Below are 25527 nucleotides of genomic sequence, written 5' to 3'. Positions count from 1 at the left end.
GGCTGTGCAGGGCGATACAGCCGCAGCACCGCCTGCACACGAGGCCCCCGCTCACCAGGGAGGGCTCCGGGTCCCCGGCACTCGGAGCAGCTCGGCAGCCGCAGCCCAAACCGCGCTGACATGGAGGGGAGAAGACTGGAGCTGGGCCGGGCCTCGCCGGCGGCTCCGGGCACAGGCGGAGGGCTCGGCCCAGCCCCGCTCCGGGGACCCCGAGCCGAACCCGCGCCCCTGCGCTCCGCCCCGAACCCCGCGGGCTCGGCGGGGGCCGCTCCGGCGCCTCAGGCCCCGCCCGCCGCCGGCTCCACCGCGGCGCGGCAGCGCCCCCTGCCGGCGCGCCCGGGCGCAGGCGCGGCCCCCGCGGCCAGGGCTGCCGCGCCCGCTCCGCCGCCAGCGCCGCCTGTCGGCCGCAGCCGCCCTCCGGGGCCCGCGGGCGCGAGCGGCGCGCGGCTGAGGCGCCCTGACGGGCCCTGAGAGGCTTTGAGGGGCTCTGAGGGGCTTCGGGCGGCGGCGGCCGTGGCTCGGCTGAGACACACACCCCCGCACTCGCTGCCCCTGCTGCGTGGAGCGGGTTCATACACCCCATCACTGCGCGGAGCAGATCCACTTTCCCCCCGCCCCACGTGGAGGAGGTGCTCTCCTTTCCCGTCCCTTCCCCAAACGCATCCCACGCAGCACAGGCAGGGCAGCGTGCTAACCCCTGCTCGTGCTTTCCACCGGCGGCAGTTCCCACCCACATGGCCTGTCTGGGTGAGAGGCCCTCCCTGTCCCTACTGGATCATGCCATGGACTGGAAAGGCAGAAGAACAGAGAGTTTCAAGTCACAGGTACTGTTACAGCCTTCCAGGGAGATATTTTGTGTGTTTTCTCTGCTAGCTTCTCTAAACCATGAAAGTTAAAACCATGGAGTGGATTCCCACTGCCCTGGGAACTCTTTTCCCTGCACAGGGCATAACCTGGACTTTGGGAACCACTGCTGTACCTATAGCTATTGACAAGCACTTACTTGTCAGTGTCATAACAAATTGTTAGTCCTTGCAGACAGCAAAGCATCACCAAGCTTTATTTTTATGTCTCACAGCTTCTGCCTGCGGTAGGCTAAATATGAACAGGCCAAAGATTAGCTACATGCACACCTAGTTACTTGCAGCGAGTAATGAGTATCTCTGTTGGATGCCCAGAGGTCTATATTGTAAGGAAGCCTGCTGCAGCTCTGGTCAGGGACCTCATTCCTCTGATTTCTAAGTATAAAAAAAGCAAGATAAGGTACAGGTTATTGGAACAATGGAATTACTTGTGGGGTTTCTTCAGGCCTGTGGCTATTGCAAATGCTCCGTCATATTGCTGGCAAAGAATCAGTATCTCCCAATTCTGCTTAAAGACCTGTATTTTTAGAGTTGATCATATCTGGTCTCTTGGGAGGCACCAAAAGAGCTTTCAAAACCCAGTGGTTTTGAATAGTTGCCAGTTTTTGGCCTTCTATAATGAGGACACTCCAGTGGGGGGAATACAGCTATGTCTGCCAGGTGTTTGAGTAGAGATCTTTGTGGCACTTGCTGCATAGGAACCATCCTTCTCTGCAGCCCTCCAACTTACCTGTCCTCCAATATCACGACTTTTGGCTCGCAACTTGTTCACCTGACATTCAGCAATATCAGCTCGTTCTTCAGCCTCCTCCAGCTCGTGCTGAGTCTTGCGGCACCGTGAGAGATTAGCATTTGCCTGTTCTTCCTGAAAATCACACAGTGTCATCAGTGATGTGGACACAAACTCACATTGACCTGTTACCATTGACTGAACTCCCTCTGGATGAGCCAAAGCAACATCATCTACTAGTGAGCCCCAGACCTACATCCATATACCGCCAGAACCCTGTGCATTTCTGTCTAGTACTGTCCACAACATGAGCACTCAGCTGGGGACAGAGCAATTAGTCCTGCTTAGTTCCTGCTGAGAAAACTGGCTAGTGTGGCTCCAAAAGTGCAACAACTCTGGGATAGTTAAGCTCTGCCTGCTCTTTTGTGAGCCATTATGGCTTTATGATGTAAGGAATATTCAAAGGCAGTGGCTATGGCTGCTGCAGCAAACATGTGCATTCAATTATTGTAATGAACTTGGGAGCCTAGGCCTTTTGGAAAATTCTACCCAGGGCCTACAGAAATTTGGAGTCCTGCACTCACAGCTTCCTCAGCCTGTTTCTTGTATGCTTTCACTTTTAACTGCAGCTTGTCCACCAGGTCCTGGAGGCGAAGGATATTTTTCTTATCCTCTTCAGACTGTGGGAAGTGAAAATCAAGTCAGTTTCAGAAGATGGACTAAAGTGATGCATGTAAAGGAACAGAGGATTACCTGGTAAGTGAGCTCCTTCAGCCTTCGTTCGTACTTGCGAGCACCTTTCAGAGACTCTATTCCTCTTTTCTGCTCAGCATCAAGCTCGTTTTCTAACTCATTAATCTGAAACACAGTATCATGGTGAAGTCAGCAGGCTGCCAACAATGGCTGCTGATCCTGCTGTAAGATCTTAGGCTAGACTAGCTAAAAACTGCTCACCATGCTCTTTTAGTAGTGACATGGTTTGGATCTGTAGTCATTTCTAGAAGGAACTTAGCTGTGCATACCTGGGGCGTTTATAATAAAAAATTGGCTTAAATTTGGCAGAGAAGAGGAAACTGAAACAAGGAAGGGAGAGTTCTGTCAATGTTGACCAGGTAAATGGGGAAAATCTGTTTCATTAAGGATTCTCATGAATCCTTAACAACCTCCCATAGCTCCATGTCTCTTCTGCAGTGTATAGAAGTCAAACCAGGACACAGATGCTTTTATTTCTGTGTGGGTACTTCCTTTCAAAGCCAAGAACACCTAATTCCCAGTCAGTTGTGCTGTATGATTCTGTAAACTCTGATCACATCCCCCTCAGCCATCTTCTCTCCAAATGGAAGAGTCCTAGCTGTGTTTCTCTCCTCATAAGTTTCCACCCTCTCAGCTGCCATTCCCTGGATGCTTCATTAGCTGTCAGGTCATTCTTGAGTTGCAAGGACCAGAACTACACATGGTACATTTACTATAGTGATGCTCTCTGTCTTGTTCTCAGTGCCTTTCCTAATGAAGACCATTTTTTTCTCTTTTTGGGATTTTGCTTTTGCTGTATATTGAAGAAAGTTTCTGAAGCCTGTCATGAGTGAGACTAAAATCTCCTGGCTGAGCTGTAATTGCCAGTTCCAAGTTCATCTCCAAGTAAGTATGTTTTAAATTAGTTTTCCCTAGGTAAGTTACTGTATATGTTCATCTGCCACCACTTTCACCTGCTCAGTTTTTGGTTCTCAAGTTCCTCACCCACAGCTCAACATATGACCACTCAGTATAGCTCTCATTAAACCTGCTGGAGATACCTGGGGTTTTCCCTCTTGCAAAGTTCCCAGAGGTACCAGCAACCAAGGGCTCACTCAGGAATATAACCTCAGCCTACCCTTGTCTTCACCATACCCGTGCCTCTAGTTTCTGAAGTTGCTTCTTTCCACCCTTCAGTGCCAGCTGCTCGGCTTCATCCAGACGAAGCTGCAGATCCTTCACTGTCTGTTCCAGATTTCTCTTCATCCTCTCCAGGTGAGCGCTGGTGTCCTGCTCCTTCTTCAGCTCTTCTGCCATCATGGCTGCCTGGTTGCAGTGCAGAGTTATGTTATGATTATGCCTTCCTGTCCTTGGCAGTTCTGTGTGTTCCGTGAGAGCCATGCCCAGCTTCACATTGCTGTATGGCTCTCCACATTCTCAGTCAGTGCCCATTGCTGTGCTAAGGGTCTCTCATGTAAAGAGAATCACCATTTCTTACTATCTGTATTTCTAAAACTACTCTGCCTTGGAGAATGGGCACGTTGATGACAAGAAAAACAGTAATTAAGGCATGCAAATGACTCAGTACCAAAGTTTCATTTTTTAGGAGTCACTGAAAGTTAGAGACATCTTGGAGTGTCACCAGCTAGCAGTCTGCATCTCAGGGCTCCCAGATTTTGAGTATCTGGCCATTTTGTGCTTAAATTTGCTGAAGAGTTAGACTCCTAAGTAATTTTTCTAATGAAGTGACCTCAAGTATCTCAAACCACAATGAAAAGCTGGTGCCTACTGGGATCTTCAGAATCTGGGATGGATAGGACCAATGTGACAGGGCAGAGAGGGCAGAGGGGAACCTGCAGCACTGCGCTAGTGGATAGCCGTAATTGTCATTGCACTTCTGGCCCAGGTGCACGGTGCCTTGATGCAATGGTGTAACTGTTTTCAGTTTCATTTTTGTATACCTTTCCTAGATAGTCCTAAGATTTAGTTTCCTAATCCTGTGGAACTGTAGCCTTGTTTAAATGAAACATATTGATTCTTCTTATTTCATACACATCTAGCATTTGTATAGGAGCATGTATGATTTTAGTATTTTCTGTTCCTGTGTTCGGGAATTGGTTCTCCTCCACCTGATTTCTGCTTTTCTAAAATGTAAAGGTGATTGCAGTGTATGAAATGGAAGAGAGGCAAGCAAGAGGACTCACATCTGTGATTGCTTTCTTTGCTTTCTCCTCTGCATTTCTGGCTTCCTGAATACTGTCTTCGACTTCATTCTGTAAATGAGTAATGTCCACTTCCAGTCTTTTCTTGGTGTTGAGCAGGCTTGTGTTCTGTTGGGAGAGTTCAAAGCCAGGTCATTCCCACCTCATTTCATGCCAGTCTCACATGCCTATTGTAAAGGAGATACCAAATACCTGTGAGTGGAGAAGCTGCACTCGCTCGCTGGCATCCGTCAGCTCCTGCTCGGAAACTTTCCGGGCTCGCTCTGTCTGCTCCATGGCAGCTCGCATCTCCTCCATTTCTGTGGTCATCAGATTGTTTCTACGCTCTACCATAGCAAGCTGTTCCTTCAGGTCATCATTCTCTCTCAAAGCATCATCCAAATGGAGCTGGGAATCCTTTGAAAGTGAAAGCACCATGAGACAAGCAGAGTGGCTGGGAAAGACCTGTAGGACAGTAGCCCTTGTGTGATCCCTACCTTGAGTTGCCCTTGGACAGCTTTGAGGTGCTTCTGGGTCTCTACTGCCTGACAGTTGGCATGGCTCAGTTGTATTTCCATGTCATTCAGATCTCCCTCCATCTTCTTTTTCAGCCTCAAAGCATCATTTCTGCTTCTGATCTCAGCATCCAGCATGGTCTGCATGGACTCTAATACCCTCTGGTGATTCCTCTTCAGCTGTTGAATTTCTTCATCTTTCTCTGCACTCCTTCTATCAACATCTGACTTCACCTGGTTCAGCTCCAGCTGAACACGTAAGATTTTTCCCTCTTCATGTTCTAAAGAGCCCTGGTAGGATTGAAATAATATAATTTATCTATGTAATGTCTGTTACTGTGAAATGCCTGTGCAGAATTTTGACACTTAGCAGCCAGTAGCACAGATATATTTGCCTTACTGTGGATGTTTAGAAAAAGGGTAGCACTGAAAAAGCTGACTGCTGCTCCCATACACAAGAATCACTATACCTCAGACAGAAATTAATCACAGAATCTCAAGGGCTGGAAGGGACCTTGAAAGATCATCCAGTTGAACCACCCTGCCAGAACAGGACCATCTAGAGTAGGTCAGGAATAAGACTCTTTTGGAAAGTGCCTCCAGTATCACAAGGCCTGGACACCGAGGGCTATGTTGGCACTGAAGAGATAAAACATGTGAAAAGATAAAAAAGGACAACCAAGCCTCATGCTCAGAGGAAGCTTGCCTTCTCTTACATCTCCATGCTGAATTCTGCTCGGGAGCTTTGTACTTAGTCCCACCTCAATGACTCTGTGGGTATGTTGCCCTTCTATGCAGCCTTTTTCCTCTGGTACTCTTTTAGCTTCAGATGTCTAGGAGTTAAAAGCCTGAGGCTTTAGTCTTTGCAGCCACTGGACATGCCTTGGCATCCTTTTCAAGAACAGATCCTCCAGAGATGCCTAGTTCTCCTTTCTGAATCTAGAATTAGCCTATGGTGTCTAATTCAAGATTAGACTGATGGCATTTAGGTGCATAAATTAGAGCAGATGGATTTGCATGACCACTGTAACTCTTGCTTCTAAAGCCTGCCCATGTAGTGAGATCTGAAGATTAGAGATGTGTCTCTCATTTTTTACTTCATTTTCTACCTAAGGGGAATTACAGTGAAAAGAAGGCGGGGCTCTTCTTGGTTGGTTGACAGCCATTCATTGAAAGTGCAGGAAGTGAAGAAATACAATCTTAATTCACTTCAACAGTCAGCATTCTTTGAAAAGGATGTTGAGAAGTATGGTTTGGACTTGCTCTGAAAGCATCCTTGATTCATATGATTAACAACAAAAATTGTCAGAGTTTTGAAATACAAGTGACCTTTCTTCAGCCTTTCACAGGTGGAAATTCAAACATGTGGTGCAAAGTGAGCTTCATTTTAACCTGGGACTGAGGCTTTATGTGCAACGTAGCACAGCAAGTAATGCCATATTGGTACAGGAGAGGAGTATTCCCTTTGCTGTTTGGTCAGCTTGTGCTCTTATACTGCATCTTTGTGACAGTATCAAGACAGGAATATGTAATCTCCAAATTTTCTCCATTCATTATCTCTCTAAAATAAATCCCCTTATTGAAGACACTTGCCTCTGCTTCTTCTAATGCTGCTTGAAGGTCACACTTTTCTTGCTCAATTTGCTTCTTTGCTTTCTCCAGTCCATGATTAACTTTCCCAGATTCAGCAATCTGTTCAGTCAGATCAGAAATTTCCTCTGCAACACAGAAAACACACTCAACTCATCTTAGGTAATGCTATCAATGGGCACCTGCAATAGCTATTTGGCAATGGGAATGATGGAAGAAATAACGATGTAATGTGATGCAGCAGTGAGGAGAAATAATAGGTCTTGTCTCATGTGCAATCTTTATTTCTGAATACCTGTTAATTCCAGTTCAGTGTGCAATTTGAAAATGAGAGGGACCAACTGGAGTGAACTCAGAGAATAATATCAACTTCCTCTGGAAAGTAAAATTACATTTCCAGTGACAGTCCCGTTTGATTGCTTTCTTTATCCTCAAATACTCCCCGGGGATCATTCAGCTCACAAAAAGAAACTGAGCCGTGTTTAATTTATGCAGTCAGTTTACTTATTAAATGCCAATTTAATTTTGCCACAGCTGCCTGGTCCTCCAATAATCAGGAGATAGGCAACAGCCTTTCAGTTTTTTTCTAATGGCAGTGACTGAAGTAATCTGAAAAAAGAGTACCTGGTTTCACCATCACTTCTATCACTTCATTAAGTTTATTCCCTATCCATTAATGGGATTATGATGGTGTGAAGGAGGGGAATTACAATGAGGAAGTAGGGTGCTGTAATGAGCTATAGGCATGTGCTTACAGGTGACTTTGTGATCAGCTGAACAGGAAAGAAAGTCACCTAACCTGAGCTTGGTGGGAAAAGAGTAATGAACAAAACCCTGGGAAGAGGCAGAGCTCTGGTAGCCCAGAAACATGGAAGCATCTTAGGATTCATGGTGGATCCCAGCTGATAGAGATCTAAACTTACGCTGGAGGTTCTTGTTCTCCCGTCTGACAGTCTCAGCCTGGTCAAGCATTTCTTCATAGGCATTCTTCATCCGGAAGATCTCGGTGCTGAGAGAGCGAGACTCCTTCTGGGCAGCTTCCAGGTCAGCCTGACTTTCCTGGTACTTCTGCTTCCATTCTGCCAGGACCTGGAGTGACAGGAGCATAAGAATGACCCATTCTGCAACACTCCTGTCTCTGCACATTTACAGGACAAGAACCCAAGAGGCATGGCCTGTCTTACAGTCTTTTTCTTTGGACTGTTTTCTGTCTGTGACAATCAATTTACTGTGACACATAGTCTGGCTGTTTTGGTGGAAGCTACTTAAACTGTCCGCTTCAGACAGCGCTAGTGCACACCCTAAGCTCTCAGTTTGATTTGACACCAGCCTGGACACTATGTAGTTAGTCTAAATGAGGCTGTGTGAGCCTTTTTATTGTTGCTAGAGCCAGTGGTCTTGCACTGAGCTCACAAAGATCTTGTTTTACTGGTTATCTCCTGAGTTTAATACCACAGCCCTGTAAGGCATCTGTTTTAGCACATTCACCTAATTCACTCACATAAGGCTGGGCCAGTGCATGAAGCTGTGTAACATCTCTTGGTCAAACATTATTGATTCTTTTCATTGTTATTAAAGACAGTGAAGGCTGAGACTTTGTAAAGGACTCTGAGGCTCTGCCTAACCCAAACACGAGGCTGGCAAAGTAGCACCAGGTGAAGGTCGAGGCTTGTTATCTCGTATGTGAATACTTGCTCAGTGTGCTTGATCACAGACTAGATATCAATCTTCTCAGTCTCCCTTGCAAACTCTTTTAAATGTTCACAAAGCTACATTATTGTTTGCTGTGGTCATCTGGGGTTAATCACACTGTGACATTATCCTTACTGTATGTTTTGTTATGTGCTCCTTACCATAGCTTTGCTTTGGATAAGATGTAATTTATCTTACTGTGCGTGCAGAACATAATTTCAAATTTTGGCCTGGCCTATCAACTGTCTAAAGATGTTCAGATCTGTCAGGCTCTTTGAATGAACCTTGTCAAAATTCTTCTGCTTTTTATCAAATGCTGCACAGGCTGCATTTGACCTCTCCACGTCAATCATAAGGTCATCCACTTCCCCCTGCAGCCTCAGCTTTGTCTTCTCCAGTGAAGCACACTTTGCGTTGACAGCCTCAATCTGCTCCTCTGACTCCTGCAGGCGCTGAGCAAGCTTCTTTCTGCAGGGTGAGACAATCAGTGCTGAGAGAAGGAAAGTTCTGGTGTTCTCAGAAAATAGATGGGAAAGGAGTTTGGCATGGGCACTGAGATGGGCAGAGAAAGCAGGACAGAAAACTGTGATGAGGTGAACAGAGGGCATCAATAGGAGCCTGGGATGACACAGCATACTGAAGTACTGCACAGGCTGGGAGAATACATAACCAAGGGGTAGACTAATCCAATGTAGAGAGGAACCAGAAACACACTTTCAATATTGGCAGTGTAAAGACCGTAATTTTTTTTAACTACCGTGATTAGTGCTGTCATTACTGTGATTCAACTACTATGATAACTCCATAGTTAATGCATTGGAATTCTCCTTTCTGATTCTCTCAAGTCTCTGTTCCTGCTCCTTTAAACCTCTACTCACTCCTCTTTTCACTCTTAACACATTACAAAGCACACAGCTCTGTACGTTCCCACTACAAGCATATTCTGTTTTCCTCCAGTTCCTTCTCACATTTATACTTAAATGGCCATCTACTTGCTCCAGACCATCCCTTCACATACTTGGCCTCCTCCAGCTCCTCGGTGCGCTGAATAGCGTCCGTCTCGTATTTGGTTCTCCACTGGGCCACTTCGCTGTTGGCCTTGGACAGGGCCCGCTGCAGCTCCCCCTTGGCTTCCTGCTCCTCCTCATATTGTTCCCGGAGCAAGTCGCAGTCGTGGCGAGCTGACTGCAAGGCGTGGGCCAGGGCGTTCTTGGCCTGGGTAGTTAAAATTGAACAAGTTGTCAAAACATGAACAATTTGTGACTGGATTTTTTTACTGGATTTTGATAAAAACTCCACGTCACTCTGACCATGTGCAACAGCTGCAACAGTAACAGAATGAGCAAAGTGAACAATATTAGGGACTCTGTGTTTCAGGCTTGATATTGTTAAAAAGGATCAGGCACTTGTCTGTCCTGTCTGGGATACTGCCTCTCAAACATACCTGTACCACGTGCTTCAGGCAAAGACACAAGAAATACAGTGACAGACATGATTCTCCCTCAAGAAATATCCCTGTAAGCTTTTCGGGTAGAGTTTAGTGTTTATCTGAGGGTGGAATAAACTTTAAATTGCTTTATCATATCTAACTATGGATATGCCTGCACTCCTGCTCACTTTCTTTTTTTTTTGCCTGCTGCTGTTTTCTTTGCCTCAGGGATTTCTGTGGCAGTGAGATACACACAGAGAGCTATTTTCATTTGCTCCTCTTATGTTTTTGAACTTCAGAAAGCATGATGAGGACTTAAACTCTCTTCCTTATTTCATTTTTAATGTCTTCTCTCTGTGTTATAATCCAAGGCAAAGTTTGAATGTTTTACTCTTCTAATGTCTTCACATTTCTCTGAGGAGAAATCTCATCGATAGTTTTAACTCATTGATTTCTTTTACAATTTGTTGGTCCAAATTAAAACAAATCACCTTATTTTCTTCCTCTAGTTGCCTCTTCAGCTCTTCAGTCTGCTGAGTGAAGGCATGTTTGCCTCGAGTCAACTGAGAAATCAAGGACTCCTTCTCCTCCAGTTGCCGAGTAAGTTCACCTAATGAGAAAACATTTATAGTTTTAGACAGAGATACAAGACATAAAATGTACGAATAATAAGAGCTAGTCAGATGAAAAGCAGTAAAATGGAGAGTAGCAAATTAATTCCCACCAGTAGGAAAAAGCTGTCAAGGAGAAATATTATGCTGGCATTGAAGAAAAGGGAATGAACTGACCACAAACTCACACATTCATTTTGATTGACGGTTCTTCTTTTTGTTTAGTTTTTTTGTTTCCTTGGGTACAGTTTCTGTGACTGCCACAGGAGGAAATTCATAGAATCATAGAGTCATAGAATGGGGGGGTTGGAAGGGACCTCCAGAGCTCATCCAGCCCAACCCTCTGCTAAAACAGATTCCCCTTGATCAGATCATACAGAAATGTGTCCAGGCAGGTTTGGAAAACCTCCAGTGAAGGAGATTCCACAATCTACAGTCTGAGTTTTGTTCAGATCACTCAGTGATGAATATATTAGAAAATACACAGACATTCAGACAGCATATTTAAGTACTTGGCACAGGACTATTACATTTAATCTAGGGACACACCATTCTCAGTCTGTAGACGTGTTTTCTGTGTGTTCAGATCATTAATTAGTCGCATATGTTCATCGTCTTTGGCTCTGACTTCACTGAACTGGTCTTCGAGAGCTCGGCACATCTTTTCCAGATTGCTCTGTTAAGAGACAGAAAACACATCCTTCAGTTCATCTAGTTGCTCGGAAGAACAGTGGTAGTGATGAAAAATGTTTCTTCCTGTGCAATAACCTTGGCTTTGGAGACAGACTCCATGTTACTGGCCAAGTCGTCAATCTCCATCTTGAGCTCACTCTTCTCCTTCTCCAGCTTCTGCTTCACTCGCTGCAGGTTGTCGATCTGCTCCCCAAGCTCGGCTGTGCTGTCCGCGTGCTTCTTGCGCAGGGCGGCAGCCGTGGCTTCGTGCTGCAGCGTGGCCTCTTCCAGGTCACGCCGCATCTTCTGGAACTCCACCTCACGCTTCTTGTTCATCTCCACCTGAGCTGCTGTCGCCCCTCCTGCTTCTTCCAGCCGCTCGCTGATCTCCTCCAGCTCCCTGGAGAGGTCAACTCGCTGCTTTTCAGTCTTTGCACGGATTGCACGTTCAGCCTCAATTTCTTCCTCCAATTCCTCTAGTCGAGCCTGTGAAAGTTAATTGGACTCTGAATAGACTGATTTGAAATGATCACTGAACAATAAAAGGCAAACATTCCCATCCACTCTTATCAGCAGAGAGAGTGAAGCACTACTAGAAATTTGACCAAATTGTGTCCTAGGACATGCAATATTCAGTTTTGGAACTACAGTGAATGTCAAATCTGATATTTCATTTTATGTTATAGCTTGGAATGGATTTATGAAGTTATAAAGTGTCTAATGTTGCGCTTTTCTGAAAAAAATAGAGTTTATGTCACTGGAAAATTAAAAGGAATGTGAATTTCACAGAAATTTCCCAAGACAAAGTAATGTCCTCTCTCTGTCAGCAAACAAGGTGGAGGAAACCTTGACATGAGCAACCATGGGATAATTGCACTGAAGAGAACTGTCTTCCTGGCTCTGCATTTAGAAGGTAATGTCTGTCCAGATCATGACATATTATGTCACATTCTAAGAAAAGTACTTCTCAGTGGCTTCACCACTGTTACAACTGAGTATCTGATTTATTTTGAAAGCCTGCTACAAGCTTCACTCAAGAAATTTCTTACACCTATGTGTGATTGGAGTCCAGAGTTTCTGTAAAGGTGCCTTGAGATGGGAAACAGAGTCCACATCAATTGTTTTATTCATGTGTAGGAAAATAATTTTGTGGAACAGTCAAAGAATAAATATCAATTAATTCCAAGGAACCTGTGCTAAAAATACCTGAAGCTCCTTAATTTTCTTTTGCAGCTGAGTACTTTGGGCTTGCTCATCTTCCATTTTACTTTGCAACTGGCTAATTTCAAAATCCTTTCTGTTAAAGAACAAGAATGCAAATTCAATATGGTTAAGATAAAATCTGAGTTTTTGAATTCAGAGCATAAAAAAAAAATCTGTGCAATACTTTTTTATCCTGTCATCCATCTGTTGCTTATCATTTTCCAGATCCATGATGGAATCCTGAGACATTTTCAGGTCTCCCTCCAATTTTCTCTTTGCTCTCTCAAGGTCCATTCGCAGTTTTTTCTCTTGTTCCAGAGATCCTTCAAGCTAAAACACATAAAACATTCTTTGAAACACAGAAATTATACCTTGAAAGTAACTTCCTGATTTAAAAATCTAACGAGAGTTCAAAAGTGATGAACAGAGAGATCTCTCAGATCCTATATATATCTCTCATCTCCATCTCTGCTGCACTCTCACTGCAAGATCAGAGCTGACATGTTTTGGTTTCATATTAATCTGTTTGTAGTTTATCTGTGCAGAGTTGGAATACAAGTTTCTGAAAAATACAGAAAGTAGAATTTTCCAGTGGCTGCAGTTCCCAGCGTATAGACTGCTAAATATTGGCAAATTCCCAGTGTTCATAGCTTCCTGGAGTATATCCACACTGCACAGTAAGAGACCATAAATAACTCTTTGGCAAACTTCAAACTGCCACAGATACACTGCTCCAGCTGATTGGTTAAAATAGGGCACAGAAGTCTACAATGCTGAAATACCTAGTGTTGGACATAGTTTTAATAGGCAGGGAAAGATGAAAGATGTACTGGATTTCTCAATATCCTGTCAACAGGCAATGATTTATTAGATGAAATTCTTAGAAGTGGTTTAGCTGCTTTAGGTGTTGCTTATAGTCTCAACTTCAGATTTCTAGTCTCTTCTAATCTGTCAAAGCATCTACCTACATAACCCAAACCACTTTGTCTTACATCATCTACTTGCTGCTCCAGTTTGGTCTTGGTTTTGGTGAGTGTGCTGATTTTGTCTTCCTCAACTTGCAAGTCATCCAGTGTCTGCTGGTGGGCTTCCTGGAGGGCCTTTTTCTCCTTGGTGAGTTTAGAAATATTTTCATCCAGAGCTGCCATCTCTTCAGTAAGATTCTTAACCTGTTAAACAGTCAGTATCCATACTGTGAGGAAGTGCCTTAAGACATTACAGACTAGCTGAGACCTGGGCTTCTTAAATATAAGATAATTATAACAAAACATTCGATGTCTGCAAAATCAGTTCTCCTCAATGCATGTGGGAAAGGACCAGCACAGCTGTTCTGTGCTGAGCTACTCACAAGCAAACTGGTCTCCTACAGGAGACAGAAATATTCTGGTTCCTTATGACAGCAAATAGCCAAATATGGCAGTTCCCTATCAAGCACCATAGCAATCTCTTAACTCTTTTGGAACTATCACGTAAAAATGTTTTTCCTAAGAGGAAGTTAAAATTTTAACAGCAATTTTTCTGTCACAGGTGATTAAGTGGCACTACCTCTCTCCTATGCCTTAGGCACATACCACTTTCCTTCAGAGCACACAGGAATGATGACAACTTTCCACAAAACTGAAAACTGCCTGGGGAAGAATAATTCCCTGATTCCTCTGTCACCTTGTTCTCTGTTGCATGCTTCTCCTTTTCTACTTTGGCCAGTGTCAGTTCAAGATCATCAATATCTTTCTTGAGCTCAGAGCACTCATCTTCAAGTTTTCTCTTCTTTGCTGTCAGTTCAGCATTTGTCTCCTCTTCATCCTCCAATCTTTCACTTAGTTCTTTAATTTTAGCTTCTAGCTGGATTTTACTTTTGATGAGTCCTTCACATCTCTCTTCAGCATCAGCTAGATTCTCACTCTCCTGCCAGAACATATTGAAAGCACGTTATATTTATCATAAAAATGACAAAAGGCAACATATGTTGTTCAAGTACCATCTCCAGGAAGTTGATTACACAAGTCAGGGCAGAATTTCTGATGCAAATCACAGTAATGAACATGATTTGATCATGAGGAAATTGTCCTACTCAGTCATGGCTAGGAACGTGAGCCATAATCCCTTGGTAGAGACACTTCCTTTCAGCTGCTGAGATGGTTTGACTGCAATACCATACAAAAGAATCTCAGGGTTCTGTCATAACAAGGTGCCTGCAAGGAATCAGTGAGGTAAATAAGTGGGTAGCAAACTGGATTTCATGGAAGTGCAATCTTAGATGTGGATTTGTAAAACATGTAACATTTCAAAGCTATCTTCCATTGAGTGTTGGGTGATTCTATTTTTAATAAACTCCTCCAACTCTAATGACTTAGGTCAGTTTGACTCCCTCAAACCTCTTCTCCCACTTTATTCACATGAGGCTAACCTTGCTCCCATCATTCTTTAATGTCTCAGCCAAGACAGGGTCAAGCTCAGCTTAAATTGTAGCTTGCAACTTTAACTGTAACTAACACTTTGATACACGTGATTAATAGATTAATTTTGTCTAAATTAATGCTACTATGATATATTCTAGACAGAATACCAGAAAAGATATCTGTTGCCTCCTAGAAGAGTTATGGCTGAAAGCCATCACTGCAGTAACAGAAAATGGTATGTTTAATTTTCTCTCAGATTCTGGCTGAAATACATAGCACACTGAAAATCATGGCTAGTGAGTGTCCATCTTCTGAGGACAAACTTGGAGAAAATGGTGCTTGAAGAATCTTTCAAGCAAGGTTGATAGAAGTTATCAATACGGGAAAATGTGAGTTAGTGAGAAGTGAAGAAGAATCCTTCCACTACTGAAACAGGGAAGAAATTGGTAGTTGAGAAAGAGTCAGACAACACACTTGAGGGCAATGATCGTACCTTAGAAGGTTTTTTAATGTTCCAAAGTCTGAAATCTGAGTACTTTGAAAGGCACATAAACCTCAATGTTAGTTAGGGGTTTTTATTTGCTTATCGTCCATTAAGAGGTTAAGGTGAAGCCCCAAATACTTGTAGACTAGCTGTGTTCTACAGAACAGAACATTAAGTACTGAGAAGGATACAAAGAAACTCAGAAAACTCAAAAGGTTAAGTTCAAGTCATGAAGAAGGATTCAGGTAATAAATCTGATCTTCAGCATGCACAGTTACAGCATTAGTGCTTGAAATTATACAAGACTCTTGTCAAAATCCAACTGATCCAAAAGCACATGGAAATAAGTGACAGATCTACTTGTACCAAACTGCTCTTGACCACATAGTATCTTATTAGCTTTTAAAACCTGACAGTATTCCTGTCTTGTGCAATTTCAGTCTCTCCTCGTCAGTATTCCAGAGAAAAGCATCAATCTTTATTCCACAGTTTCAGTCCTGTCTCTGACAGAAAAGCACCCCTGCTCTGGCTCCATATTATAATGTTCACCAGATGTGGAAACAGCCTGTATTTCATCTAGAATCAGATATCATTATTAGGAGCACATTGTGTGGAACATCAGATTCTTCCACTGGTGATTGCTTAATAGTGAAATGGGTTCACAATGGAACCCAGTCACAATTTCTTGTATTCCTGCTGGTGGTAATGTTTTAAATGTGCTTTTTACTCCCTTTGGTTAAGTGTAAATGACAAGATCAAGTATGAAGCAGTGGGGAATCTGGCCCTGTTACATGTCTGTTTATGTAGGACAATGGAAAAGAGAAGGGAAAGAGCAGCAGAATAAGAGGAAATGGGGTGAATCTGAAAATAGAGGATACTCACAGATTGAACCTGAAGCTGCAAGTCATTTTTCTCTTGCAACAGAGTCACCATTTTCTCCTCCAGCTCTTTCCTTTTTGCTTCGGACTTTGCAAGCTCTTCCTTGGTTTTCTCAAACTCCTCCTTCATGTTGGCCATCTCCTTCTCAGATTCTGCACTCTTCAGCAAGGGCTTCATCTTGAAGTACAGCTTCATCCAGGGCCAGTGCTTAACATTCATGAATGCACGAATGTTGTACTGGATGATATAAATGGATTCTCTAAAAACACATTTAAACAGAGTTTCTGAGGCTGTTGAGATGAGGTTGGAAACAGACAGATTATTGGCCATACAACATCAGCATTTCCCTTAAGGTACTTTTGCATGAGACCTTTTTCCTCACCTCTATTTCTTTTACTAAAGGCTCATTTCAAGGCCCTTGATTGCAGAATGACTTGTTCAGTAGCATGGACAATAACTATGTCTTGGTGTAAGAGGGAGAAATACTGCAAAACAGACAAACTACTCTGGCATGTTGCCTGGGAATCTCTGAGACTTTCCTCAGTCTCAAAGAAAGTGCAGGTCCTCAGGTGAATACCAGAGTGAAAACTGACATCTTTTTTGCTGAGATTACAAATGTGAGAGTTACTGTCAATTGTGGAAAGATCACCTTTCTGCTTTGTGTGTCACTCAAAACAGCAAATGCCATATTAGAAATTATTAAGATAAAAACTGAAAACAAAAATGAAATCTTTTTATGGTTTTGAATGAAAAAGGATGTTGTTGATGCCCATAGTTCAAAAGGAGATTAGGCAATTCCTTGAAGAGGAATCCAGTAAGTTATTGCATTCTTAGAAACTATTTCTGTTTTAGGAGGATCCTGAGCTAAATGTGTACTACAGAGAGTTACAAGTAAAAGTAGCTGATTGGCAGGATATCCTAGGCATTTGTGCAGTCTTTGCTGCCTTTAAAGCTTTCACTTGCCAACAACATTTGAGAAGGTTTGCTTGGCTCACCCAGTGCTGCCACTCCTATGCTCTGAATTTTGCATGATTCATCCCGTCTCAAAGGGACAGAGCTGAAGTGGGAAGGGTATCTGGGATGGTCAAAAGTATGGAGTACTTTCTAGAACGTGCTAGAATTGTTCATTTTAGATGATGGATCCATGAAAGAAAATTAAAGAGGAGAGCAGAAAATGAATATATGCTATTCCTTGCAAAAACAATATGATCCAATGAAATTATCAGACATGTTCAAATCAGTCAAAACCTTAGCACTTGTTTAGTTGACTGTCTCCATCACAGGGTTCTTTAAAGGCAGAAAATGGAAAAGAGTTCACTGTTCCCCCAGTCCTTCTAAGGGTCATTCCTGAGGGCAGTTTTTTGCCTGAGACAGTATACTGCATTGCTGAACTTTTGATGTGACACATTATGATTGTTACTGTTTTCTTATATTACCTTCTTGCATTCATCTTTTTAAATTCAGTTCTCATGAGGTACCCTCGGCACATAGCTTGTGTATGAGTGATGAGGCTCACAAGCTTCTCATCTCTCATCTCTTCGAGAAGTCCCAGGAGACCTGCCTTGAAGAACACCTAGAAAATAAAAAAGAGTCAAATAGTCTGAGCCTTAGGCAGATACACAACCATTGGCAGCTAATGCAGGGTAGTACAAGGCAGTTTTGGAAGAATGCCTGTAGAGTAAAGGTTTAACAGCTAGAGAATTTTTTGTCAATATTCATATCCTCAGTGTTCATGTGATTCATGACAAGTTGCTCTGTGTACATCATACACATACAATGACATCATACAATGTAATCCCATTATTGCACTGTTGTTTGGTGCCTGCTCCAGTGTAGTTTGTGGAAGATCTAGCTTGTCTGTAATTATTAAAACAAACTTTTAAACAAATTGCGCTGCACTCTACCCATCTATGTAAGGTTCAAAATTTGCTCTGTGAACTGACTTAGAGCTGGCTTGAGAAACATTCATGATGATGTCTGTTCAGTAGTGCAGGCAACTGGCTGTTTGTCCAGAGATAACACTGCCTTGGTTGTGCTGATCAGAGATCAATGTCCCACCTAACACTGCATCAGATGTGGAAGATAGACTTGTGTATGTGCCTAAATCCTCTGAAAAGTCTAAACTTGTCTGAGCCTGTCTAACGTGCATTGATATGAGTTCAGCTGTCAGGATGCAGGGGCAGCAGTAGTTCTAGTTGCAGCCATGCTGGGTCATTCTGGTAGTGTGGTGTTCCCAGGGCTGACAGTGCTACCTTTCACACATACACCTAGAACTAGTCAAGCTTTCTGTACTCCTTGCTGCTTGTGTACTTTATTTCTAACCATTGTGAAACCTGATTTCATACACAGGAAAAACTTTCAACAAACAAAACTTTGCCATTAGTTATACCTGCTCTTCCACAAGGACTTTACCTTAGTGTGGCCAAATCTATATTGGTTATGGTCAATATCAATGGAGGAGAGAAGCTTTTCTGAAGCCTTTTTGCTGTCAATGAATTGGCCTTCTGGAATAGCTGAGGCGTTAAGAATCTTGTACCTGTGGTAAAACAGGGTGCAAGGACTGATTGCAAACAGCACGAAGAAAATAGGATCCAGAGTGCATCATAAAGTATATAGAAGCTGACCTATCAGAAAGTAGCTGAATATGCCATCTGAAATCTAGACGGTCTTGGCTGAATAGAATGTGATGACAAGGGGACATATCTACTGTTCAGAGGAATCTGTTGGCTGTGTAACAACACAGTGTGTTGTTACATACAAAATTAATGTGCATACTTAAGAGTCTCTGCAGCTCCAGGAATTAGGAAGAACATAGTGAGAACATGTCAACCTCATCTCATCTTGTTTCATTGATCTGAGGAACACTGCTCAAATTGAAGGTGAATTAAAACTAGTAACAAAAATCAGCTATATTCCTAAGGGAATACAGCACAGTCTCTACAAGTTGTACCACTCTGTACAAGTTGTGGAGTTTGGATTAAAAATGGCGTTATTCTGTAAATACTGACAGCAGTTCTAGCATTTTGCAAGATAACTTAATGATTAAGGAAATACTGAGACATGGATAGGACCACCTAATTCCTCTAAAGGGATTTGTTCAGACACATCAATGAGGATGCCTTGAAAAAGAATATATAAAATCAAGACAATGATAATGGTGCTATGAATTTATTTTCTGTTTTAGGCTTCCACTGTAGGTCCTCCTGAACTTCAGGACATTCCTTTTGAACTATAAAGCACTTTGTGGTTCTGAACCATGGCCTTTATAGATAAATTCCTTCACCTGTCACATCAAATTATGATTTGACAACTGAGACCAGTTAATGCTTTACTGAACATCAGGTTGCAGGGCATTTTCAGAGAGTTCTTGGGTCTTTTTCACAATCTTTCAGCATGGAAGATGCTACTGTTACATTTAATTATAACAGCAGCCCGTTCTGATTCAGTGATTTATAGCAACTGAACTCACATGAACCAGTTTAATTGTCTCCATTTTAAAGATGAGGAAAACAAGGCACAAGATGCAGGCCAGTGACAAAGCCTTGAATTTTTGACTACTTAGTCACTGCACTGTAAGGTGGTTACACTGACGTGTGTTGTTTTTGTATCTATATTCTGGGAAACTTAACAAAGAGCAAGCTAATTCATAACACTACAAGTATTTTGCATCTCTTTGAATCATTGGGATTGACTGCAGTTAAGAAATTATACTGGTTCTGAAGCATGGAGAAATCACTGATCTATGATTCTATGGTTTTATGATCAAAATGGGTCAGAATGGAATGACCTAAGACAGCATTAATGACTTGGTTCCCTCAAATACCACTAATAAAGTCTGATTCAGAGTGTGTCTCTCTATGGTGTCATTAGACTTGTCACCTGGGTTGTGGGTTTGCTGAGGCCTTATCTTAAGAGGCAGCAATAACTGAAGACCTACCGTTGCTTAAAGTCTGCGTAAAGGATTCTGCTTGGAAATCCCTTCCTGCAGATTCGGATGCCTTCTAGAACTCCATTGCACCGCAGCTGATGCATCACCAAGTAATGGTCCATTTCACCTGAAACAAAATACATCCATCAGGTTCTCCTCTTCTTCCAAAGAATCCCCATATGTACTAGCATTCCAGAATACCATACTTTTTTTGGGAGGGGTAAAATTAAACCAGTTCTTGCTGATTAAAGGTATGAGAAGTGAAGATAGAACATGCCTTCAATTCATATAAGTTGTAGAGAGTTGATTCAGTGAGCTAAAGCTGTACTGAGAGTGCTAGGACCTGCAGTGCTTGTGAATTGCCAATGCCCAAAAGACATCAGGACACATTACTCAAAAATGGCAGGGGAGTGCTTTAGGAGATTAGAGGAAAAATCTTCACCAGCATCAGCATCCTCAATGGATGTGGCAGAGGTGGCACAATGTAGACTGTAGTACCATCTAGACAATAATCTCTTCATGTTATGTATGATTTTACCTTGGATCTGCCATGCAAATAGTGACTGTACTTAATCTTGATAAAATTTGATAGCTAGATAGATTCCAAACACAGGAGCACATAAACAAGTTGCCTAAAACTGTCAGTTTACCTGTACAGGAGACTTGATTAAAACTGAAGCATTATCTTTCTCCTAAAATAACTATTGGATATACTAATCAACTATATTTCTAGGTCTTACTCCCAAGTGTTACAAAGTAAAACTGGCAGAATAAAACTCTCTTGAAATCGCTTTATCATGCAGAAATTTTTATCAACTGTTAGATACATTTATTAGTACAGAATGGTCCATACCTGTAACTTTATCTTTTCAGTGCAATCAATAAAGTGTACCCAAAAGACTTCTTAGAATATTGAGCATAGCAGCCTAAAACCAGCTAAAAATCAGAAAATGTCCAGTTTCTTTTCCTTCACTATCCTTCATTTCACTCACACTACTAAATTTTTTTAACAGGCCAAAGTCAAGATTCCTCCTGAGTCACCTCTGTCAAAGCAACCAACTGAACATTAAAGTGACATCTATATCTGCCAAAATCATTCATTCAAATATGCTTTTCTATTTTAGTAGACTCTCTTAATCCCCTCCTTACACCTTCTTGACTGTCAAGACCCCAGTTGGGATTCCTCTTTCTTCACTTTAAGATATGAAGTGTGGACATTTCCATTAGGGTTTCAGTTATAGTCGGTGGAATGAAACAGTTTCTTCTAGATTGTGATTCATCTCATCCTAAGATAGATGATGAAAGGAGCCAGATGAGTCATACCTTAAAATGCCAGCTTCTCTCCACTGAATATAAAAGTTTAGATGAATAGCTGAAATGTGAATGTCATACATATGTCTGTTGCTTAAATCCTGCTTGTGATCTTTAGGGCTACACAGAGAGACATGAACAAGGCAGTTAAGAAATGTTCTGAAATTGGTCTTTTGATCCTGAGTAGATTAAATAGATATTAAACTCCTGTTTCCTGATACTCCTGTTGCATCCAGTACATTCTATGAGTATTTACTTATTCTAACAGTACTAGACCTACATGGGCAAGTCTCTCCCCAGATACTTTAATGGCCACATGAAAATACTTCAGATTTGGCTGTTCTTAGGGACTAAACTCTTTGTGATAGTTTAATAACTAAATAAAGGAAAAAAAGGTAACTTTATATCAACGTGCTTTCCAAGTGCTAGCAACACCCAGCAACTTGAACATGGAATTCTACAAATTATATATGATTTCTTTCACATTCCCCCATCTCAGTGAACCAGATCCTAATACTGTATATTTAGAAATGAGTAAGTGGTCTTGGGCTGAACCCAACAATTCTGAATAACACAGCGGTCCTTAAAACTAGGCATCTGTAAGGGATTTGCTAATGCTGTTATTCCTAGCAGACAATTTCATCAGCTGTAATCAATCTCATCTTTGTCATCTTGAGCTGTCCACAGACATTAAGCAAAGATGGATAAGTGTTGTGGACCATGTGATGCCTGAAATTTTACAGTCACAGTAAACAATGCAAGAAAGTTTACTTGAGCACTGTCCCATAGGCCAACCCCCACCTAAGAACTTCGCATACAAAGGGAGCTGTTCTGGACATTGCTGTGGAAGCTAAGCAGGCCAATTGCCACGAGTCTCATGTCTTCAGAGTATAATGATGGACTTACCAGGTGTCTTGGTCTCATTAGGAATCAGACAACGCACAAAGTGAGGATGGGTACTTCTCAGGTTAGTCATCAACTTGTTTAGATTTTCCTGTGTTAGAGTAAAACATGGGTTTGAGCCGTGAGCTACAAAGCTTCTGCATTCTTATTCAAATGTCAAGGATTTGTCGAGTCCCAAAATGGTTTGGATTGGAAGGGGCCTTTCAAGATCATCAAGGAAAAAAAAACCTGCCATGGTCAATTTCAGGGATCAAGTTGCTCAAAGCCTTGTCCAATGTGACCTTGAACACTTCCAGTGATGGAACACTCATAACTCCTATGGACAACTTGTTCCAGTGTCTCACAACCCTCATAATTTAAAAAAATTGTTCCTTATCTCCAGTCTAAACCTACCTTCTTTCAGTTTAAATCCACTGCTCCTTGCCCTGTCACTATGGGCCGGAGTAAAAAGTCTTTTTCTGTCTTTCTTATAAGCTTCTTTTACATATTGAAAGGCTAAAATAAGGTGTTCCTAGACCTTTCTCTTCTCCAGGCTGAACAAACCCAACTCTCTTTGCCTTTCTTCATAGGAGAGATACTCCATCCCTCAGATAATATTTTCTGGATGTATGTCTTATTTAAAGGGAAATTCACATACCCTGAACACAGCAGACACGGTCTGGAAAGAGCCTCCCTTCTTCTTGGCACCTTTCTTACCACCACCACTGTCACCTTGGAAGAATTAGATAGGAAGTGAATGGTTAGAGTAAGCAGTATGTCCCCAAAGGCGAAGTGCTTGCACTTTGGCACCTGTCTAGTGGATGAGTAAGCATGCACATGATTCACAATACAGTAAGCTGGGAAACATACACCTCCTGTCACTTTGTTTTGGACTTGTTGAATTTTACTTCTCTGCACCACATAAACATGGTGTTTTCCTCAGTTCTGCATGTTGGCATCTTAGTTTTGGCATATTTGGGTATGTGTAAGAACAAGGTCATGTTAGGGGATTATAGAGTCTTGAGTATACCACAGAGAGGAGAAGTAGAGTTTAGTTGATTCTTGTCTTATCGATCATCACAGAAAAATCACTCACTTGTTTCTGCCCCAGCATAGTTAGAGAACAGGAAGGACAGCAGCTTCAAAGATGATTTCTGGTACAGTCCCACAACAGTTTCATTCAAGGGATCCTTGTTCTTATCAAGCCAGCCAGAGATATTGTAATCCACTGTGCCAGCATAGTGCACCAGGGAGAAGTGAGCCTCAGCCTTGCCTTTGACAGGCTTGGGCTTCTGGAAGTTATTGTTCTTGCCCAGGTGCTGGTCATAGAGCTTGTTCTTGAAAGAGGTGTCAGTTGCCTTGGGGAACATGCACTCCTCTTCCAGGATGGAGAAGATGCCCATGGGCTGGGAGAAGCAGAAAGGAAGAGGTGAAAAGGCAGTAAGAATCATAGATTAAAAAATAGCATCCTTCATGGGACAGTATTAATACTCACAGAATTTGTTGTCCTGCTCTGCAAATTGTACATCTTACCTTCTCAATGAGCTCAATGCAGGCAGCCAGGTCCATCCCAAAGTCAATGAACTCCCAATCAATTCCTTCCTTCTTGTACTCCTCCTGCTCCAGCACGAACATGTGGTGGTTGAAGAACTGTTGCAGTTTCTCATTGGTGAAGTTGATGCACAGCTGCTCCAGGCTGTTGAACTGCAAATTCAAAATACACACAAAAAAGCTGGTTAGTTTGGAAAAGTCATCAATGGACAAGCATTCCTACTGTAACTCACATCAAAGATTTCAAAGCCAGCGATGTCCAGGACACCAATGAAATGCTGTCTGGGCTGCTTTGTGTCCAGCTGTTGGTTGATTCGAATAACCATCCATAGGAACATCTTCTCATAGACTGATTTAGCCAATGCACCCACTGAATTGTACACCTGTAAGAAGCACAGCCAGGGCAGTAAGGAAGGTTGAGTTAAAGTTGAAAGGTCTGAACAAAAGGAAAAGCTGATCAGCTGCCTAGATACCTGTTGGACATTTTGTCCTTTAGTTACATATTCATTCCCGACTTTCACCCTGGGATAGCATAAAGCCTTGAGCAAATCAGCAGAATTCAGACCCATCAGGTAGCCAGCTTTGTCAGCCACTAGGATCAGAGACAACAGATGAGTTAAAAAGAGACAAACAAAGGTGTCAAAGAGACAAACAAAGGTGTCCTGGTCCTCTAGGATGTTTCTGTTTAAGAAGGCTACTTTTGGTGCTACTCAAATGCACCTGTTGTCAAGGGAAGCTCTGCTTCAATCCCATAAAGAATGTTTCTCCCCCAACACAGGCAGTCTCTCAGCTGCTGCACACTCCTGCTTGTGCCTGGAGGACTGCAACAATGCTCCATCTCTATGTCTTAGTTTCCATAAATTAAAGCATTAACTTCATGGAACTTGCAACAAACTTAAAATAGTTTCTGGGAAAGGAGAATAATTCTTAAAATGTTGGGCATTTTATGGGATGGGGTTGCTAGCTTGTGTCCTGGTGCAGTGCATGAGCAGACTCTGCAGTTCAGCACTACCTTCTGTGCTGTCTGGCTCTGCCTGCTCCTCACGCTGCTTCTGCTTGAACTTCATGTTGCCATAGTGCATGACGGCCCCTGTCAGCTTGTATATCCCCACCTTCTCATCAGGGCTGAAGCCCAGGATGTCCACCGCGCTCTGCAGAGGCAACAGGCAAATCAAGGAAGGTCAGAGAAGCACAAGGTGGTGTTTAGAGGCACATGTGTGCTGTAATGGGAAGGAAGGTGGGGCTTCCCCCTCTGCCTCCCTGCCCACAGCAAGCTGGGCCTCCTTGTCCTGCAGGGCTGCCCAGCAGGTGCTCTGCTGCACTCACATCCGTTGCCAGCAGCTCCTCGCTGTCATCAATACTAGCAACAGTGACTTCTCCTTGGCTCACATAGGGGAAATCGTAGGGATTGGTGGAGATGAGGAGGAGATCTGCAGGTATAGAGGGTATCTCTGGTGGCACCAGGGCAGGTCACAATGAAAAGGGAAAGCACTCACTGAGTCAAGCCCAGCAATGCTGACACTCACCAATGAGCTCCGGCTTCTTGTTGGACATTATCTGGTAAAAAATATGATAGCTCCTTTCACTGGCCAGCTGGAAAGTCACTCTGGATTTCTCCAGAAGATCTAACCAAAAGAGAGATGCCATTAGTCTCCCGAGAGACTAAGTTAAGATCATAAATGCACAAGTTCTGCATCTGTTCCGTCTGACTTGCACCAACTCACAGGTTTCGATATCTGCAGAGGCCAGCTTGCCCGTTGGTCCGAAGTGAATCCGGATGAATTTTCCCTGTCAAGCAGTACAGATCAACACATTGGTATAGCAATCAGTTAGTGAGAGATATATTAGATGTCTG

At 42.8% G+C, this 25527-nt stretch overlaps 1 protein-coding gene across 1 annotated transcript in view; it reads right to left on the bottom strand.

Annotated features, from left to right (window-relative positions):
• Nucleotides 1-25527, bottom strand: part of LOC104558376 (myosin-13) — a gene marked incomplete at its 3' end in the record, with an annotated part of 33361 nt that overhangs the window by 3384 nt on the left and 4450 nt on the right. The window contains exons 7-38 of the mRNA XM_062011036.1: nucleotides 25397-25460; nucleotides 25199-25297; nucleotides 24999-25102; nucleotides 24685-24823; nucleotides 24146-24264; nucleotides 23906-24055; nucleotides 23655-23825; nucleotides 23218-23527; nucleotides 22780-22853; nucleotides 22146-22233; nucleotides 19938-20055; nucleotides 18413-18536; nucleotides 17437-17573; nucleotides 16004-16259; nucleotides 13901-14143; nucleotides 13231-13407; nucleotides 12423-12568; nucleotides 12242-12332; nucleotides 11132-11521; nucleotides 10913-11039; nucleotides 10244-10362; nucleotides 9342-9538; nucleotides 8608-8791; nucleotides 7555-7720; nucleotides 6635-6759; nucleotides 5024-5332; nucleotides 4740-4943; nucleotides 4530-4655; nucleotides 3481-3651; nucleotides 2347-2451; nucleotides 2178-2273; nucleotides 1594-1728 (exon numbers count right to left, since the gene is read on the bottom strand). Coding sequence (XP_061867020.1) covers nucleotides 1594-1728; nucleotides 2178-2273; nucleotides 2347-2451; nucleotides 3481-3651; nucleotides 4530-4655; nucleotides 4740-4943; nucleotides 5024-5332; nucleotides 6635-6759; nucleotides 7555-7720; nucleotides 8608-8791; nucleotides 9342-9538; nucleotides 10244-10362; nucleotides 10913-11039; nucleotides 11132-11521; nucleotides 12242-12332; nucleotides 12423-12568; nucleotides 13231-13407; nucleotides 13901-14143; nucleotides 16004-16259; nucleotides 17437-17573; nucleotides 18413-18536; nucleotides 19938-20055; nucleotides 22146-22233; nucleotides 22780-22853; nucleotides 23218-23527; nucleotides 23655-23825; nucleotides 23906-24055; nucleotides 24146-24264; nucleotides 24685-24823; nucleotides 24999-25102; nucleotides 25199-25297; nucleotides 25397-25460 — 5064 coding nt within the window. The remainder of the gene's footprint in view (nucleotides 1-1593; nucleotides 1729-2177; nucleotides 2274-2346; nucleotides 2452-3480; nucleotides 3652-4529; nucleotides 4656-4739; nucleotides 4944-5023; nucleotides 5333-6634; nucleotides 6760-7554; nucleotides 7721-8607; nucleotides 8792-9341; nucleotides 9539-10243; nucleotides 10363-10912; nucleotides 11040-11131; nucleotides 11522-12241; nucleotides 12333-12422; nucleotides 12569-13230; nucleotides 13408-13900; nucleotides 14144-16003; nucleotides 16260-17436; nucleotides 17574-18412; nucleotides 18537-19937; nucleotides 20056-22145; nucleotides 22234-22779; nucleotides 22854-23217; nucleotides 23528-23654; nucleotides 23826-23905; nucleotides 24056-24145; nucleotides 24265-24684; nucleotides 24824-24998; nucleotides 25103-25198; nucleotides 25298-25396; nucleotides 25461-25527) is intronic.

Source organism: Colius striatus, chromosome 18 (assembly GCF_028858725.1).
Source record: "Colius striatus isolate bColStr4 chromosome 18, bColStr4.1.hap1, whole genome shotgun sequence".
Taxonomy (NCBI): Eukaryota; Metazoa; Chordata; class Aves; order Coliiformes; family Coliidae; genus Colius; species Colius striatus.
Note: the sequence above shows the minus strand (reverse complement) of the source record. Positions and strands in the feature narration are given on the sequence as shown.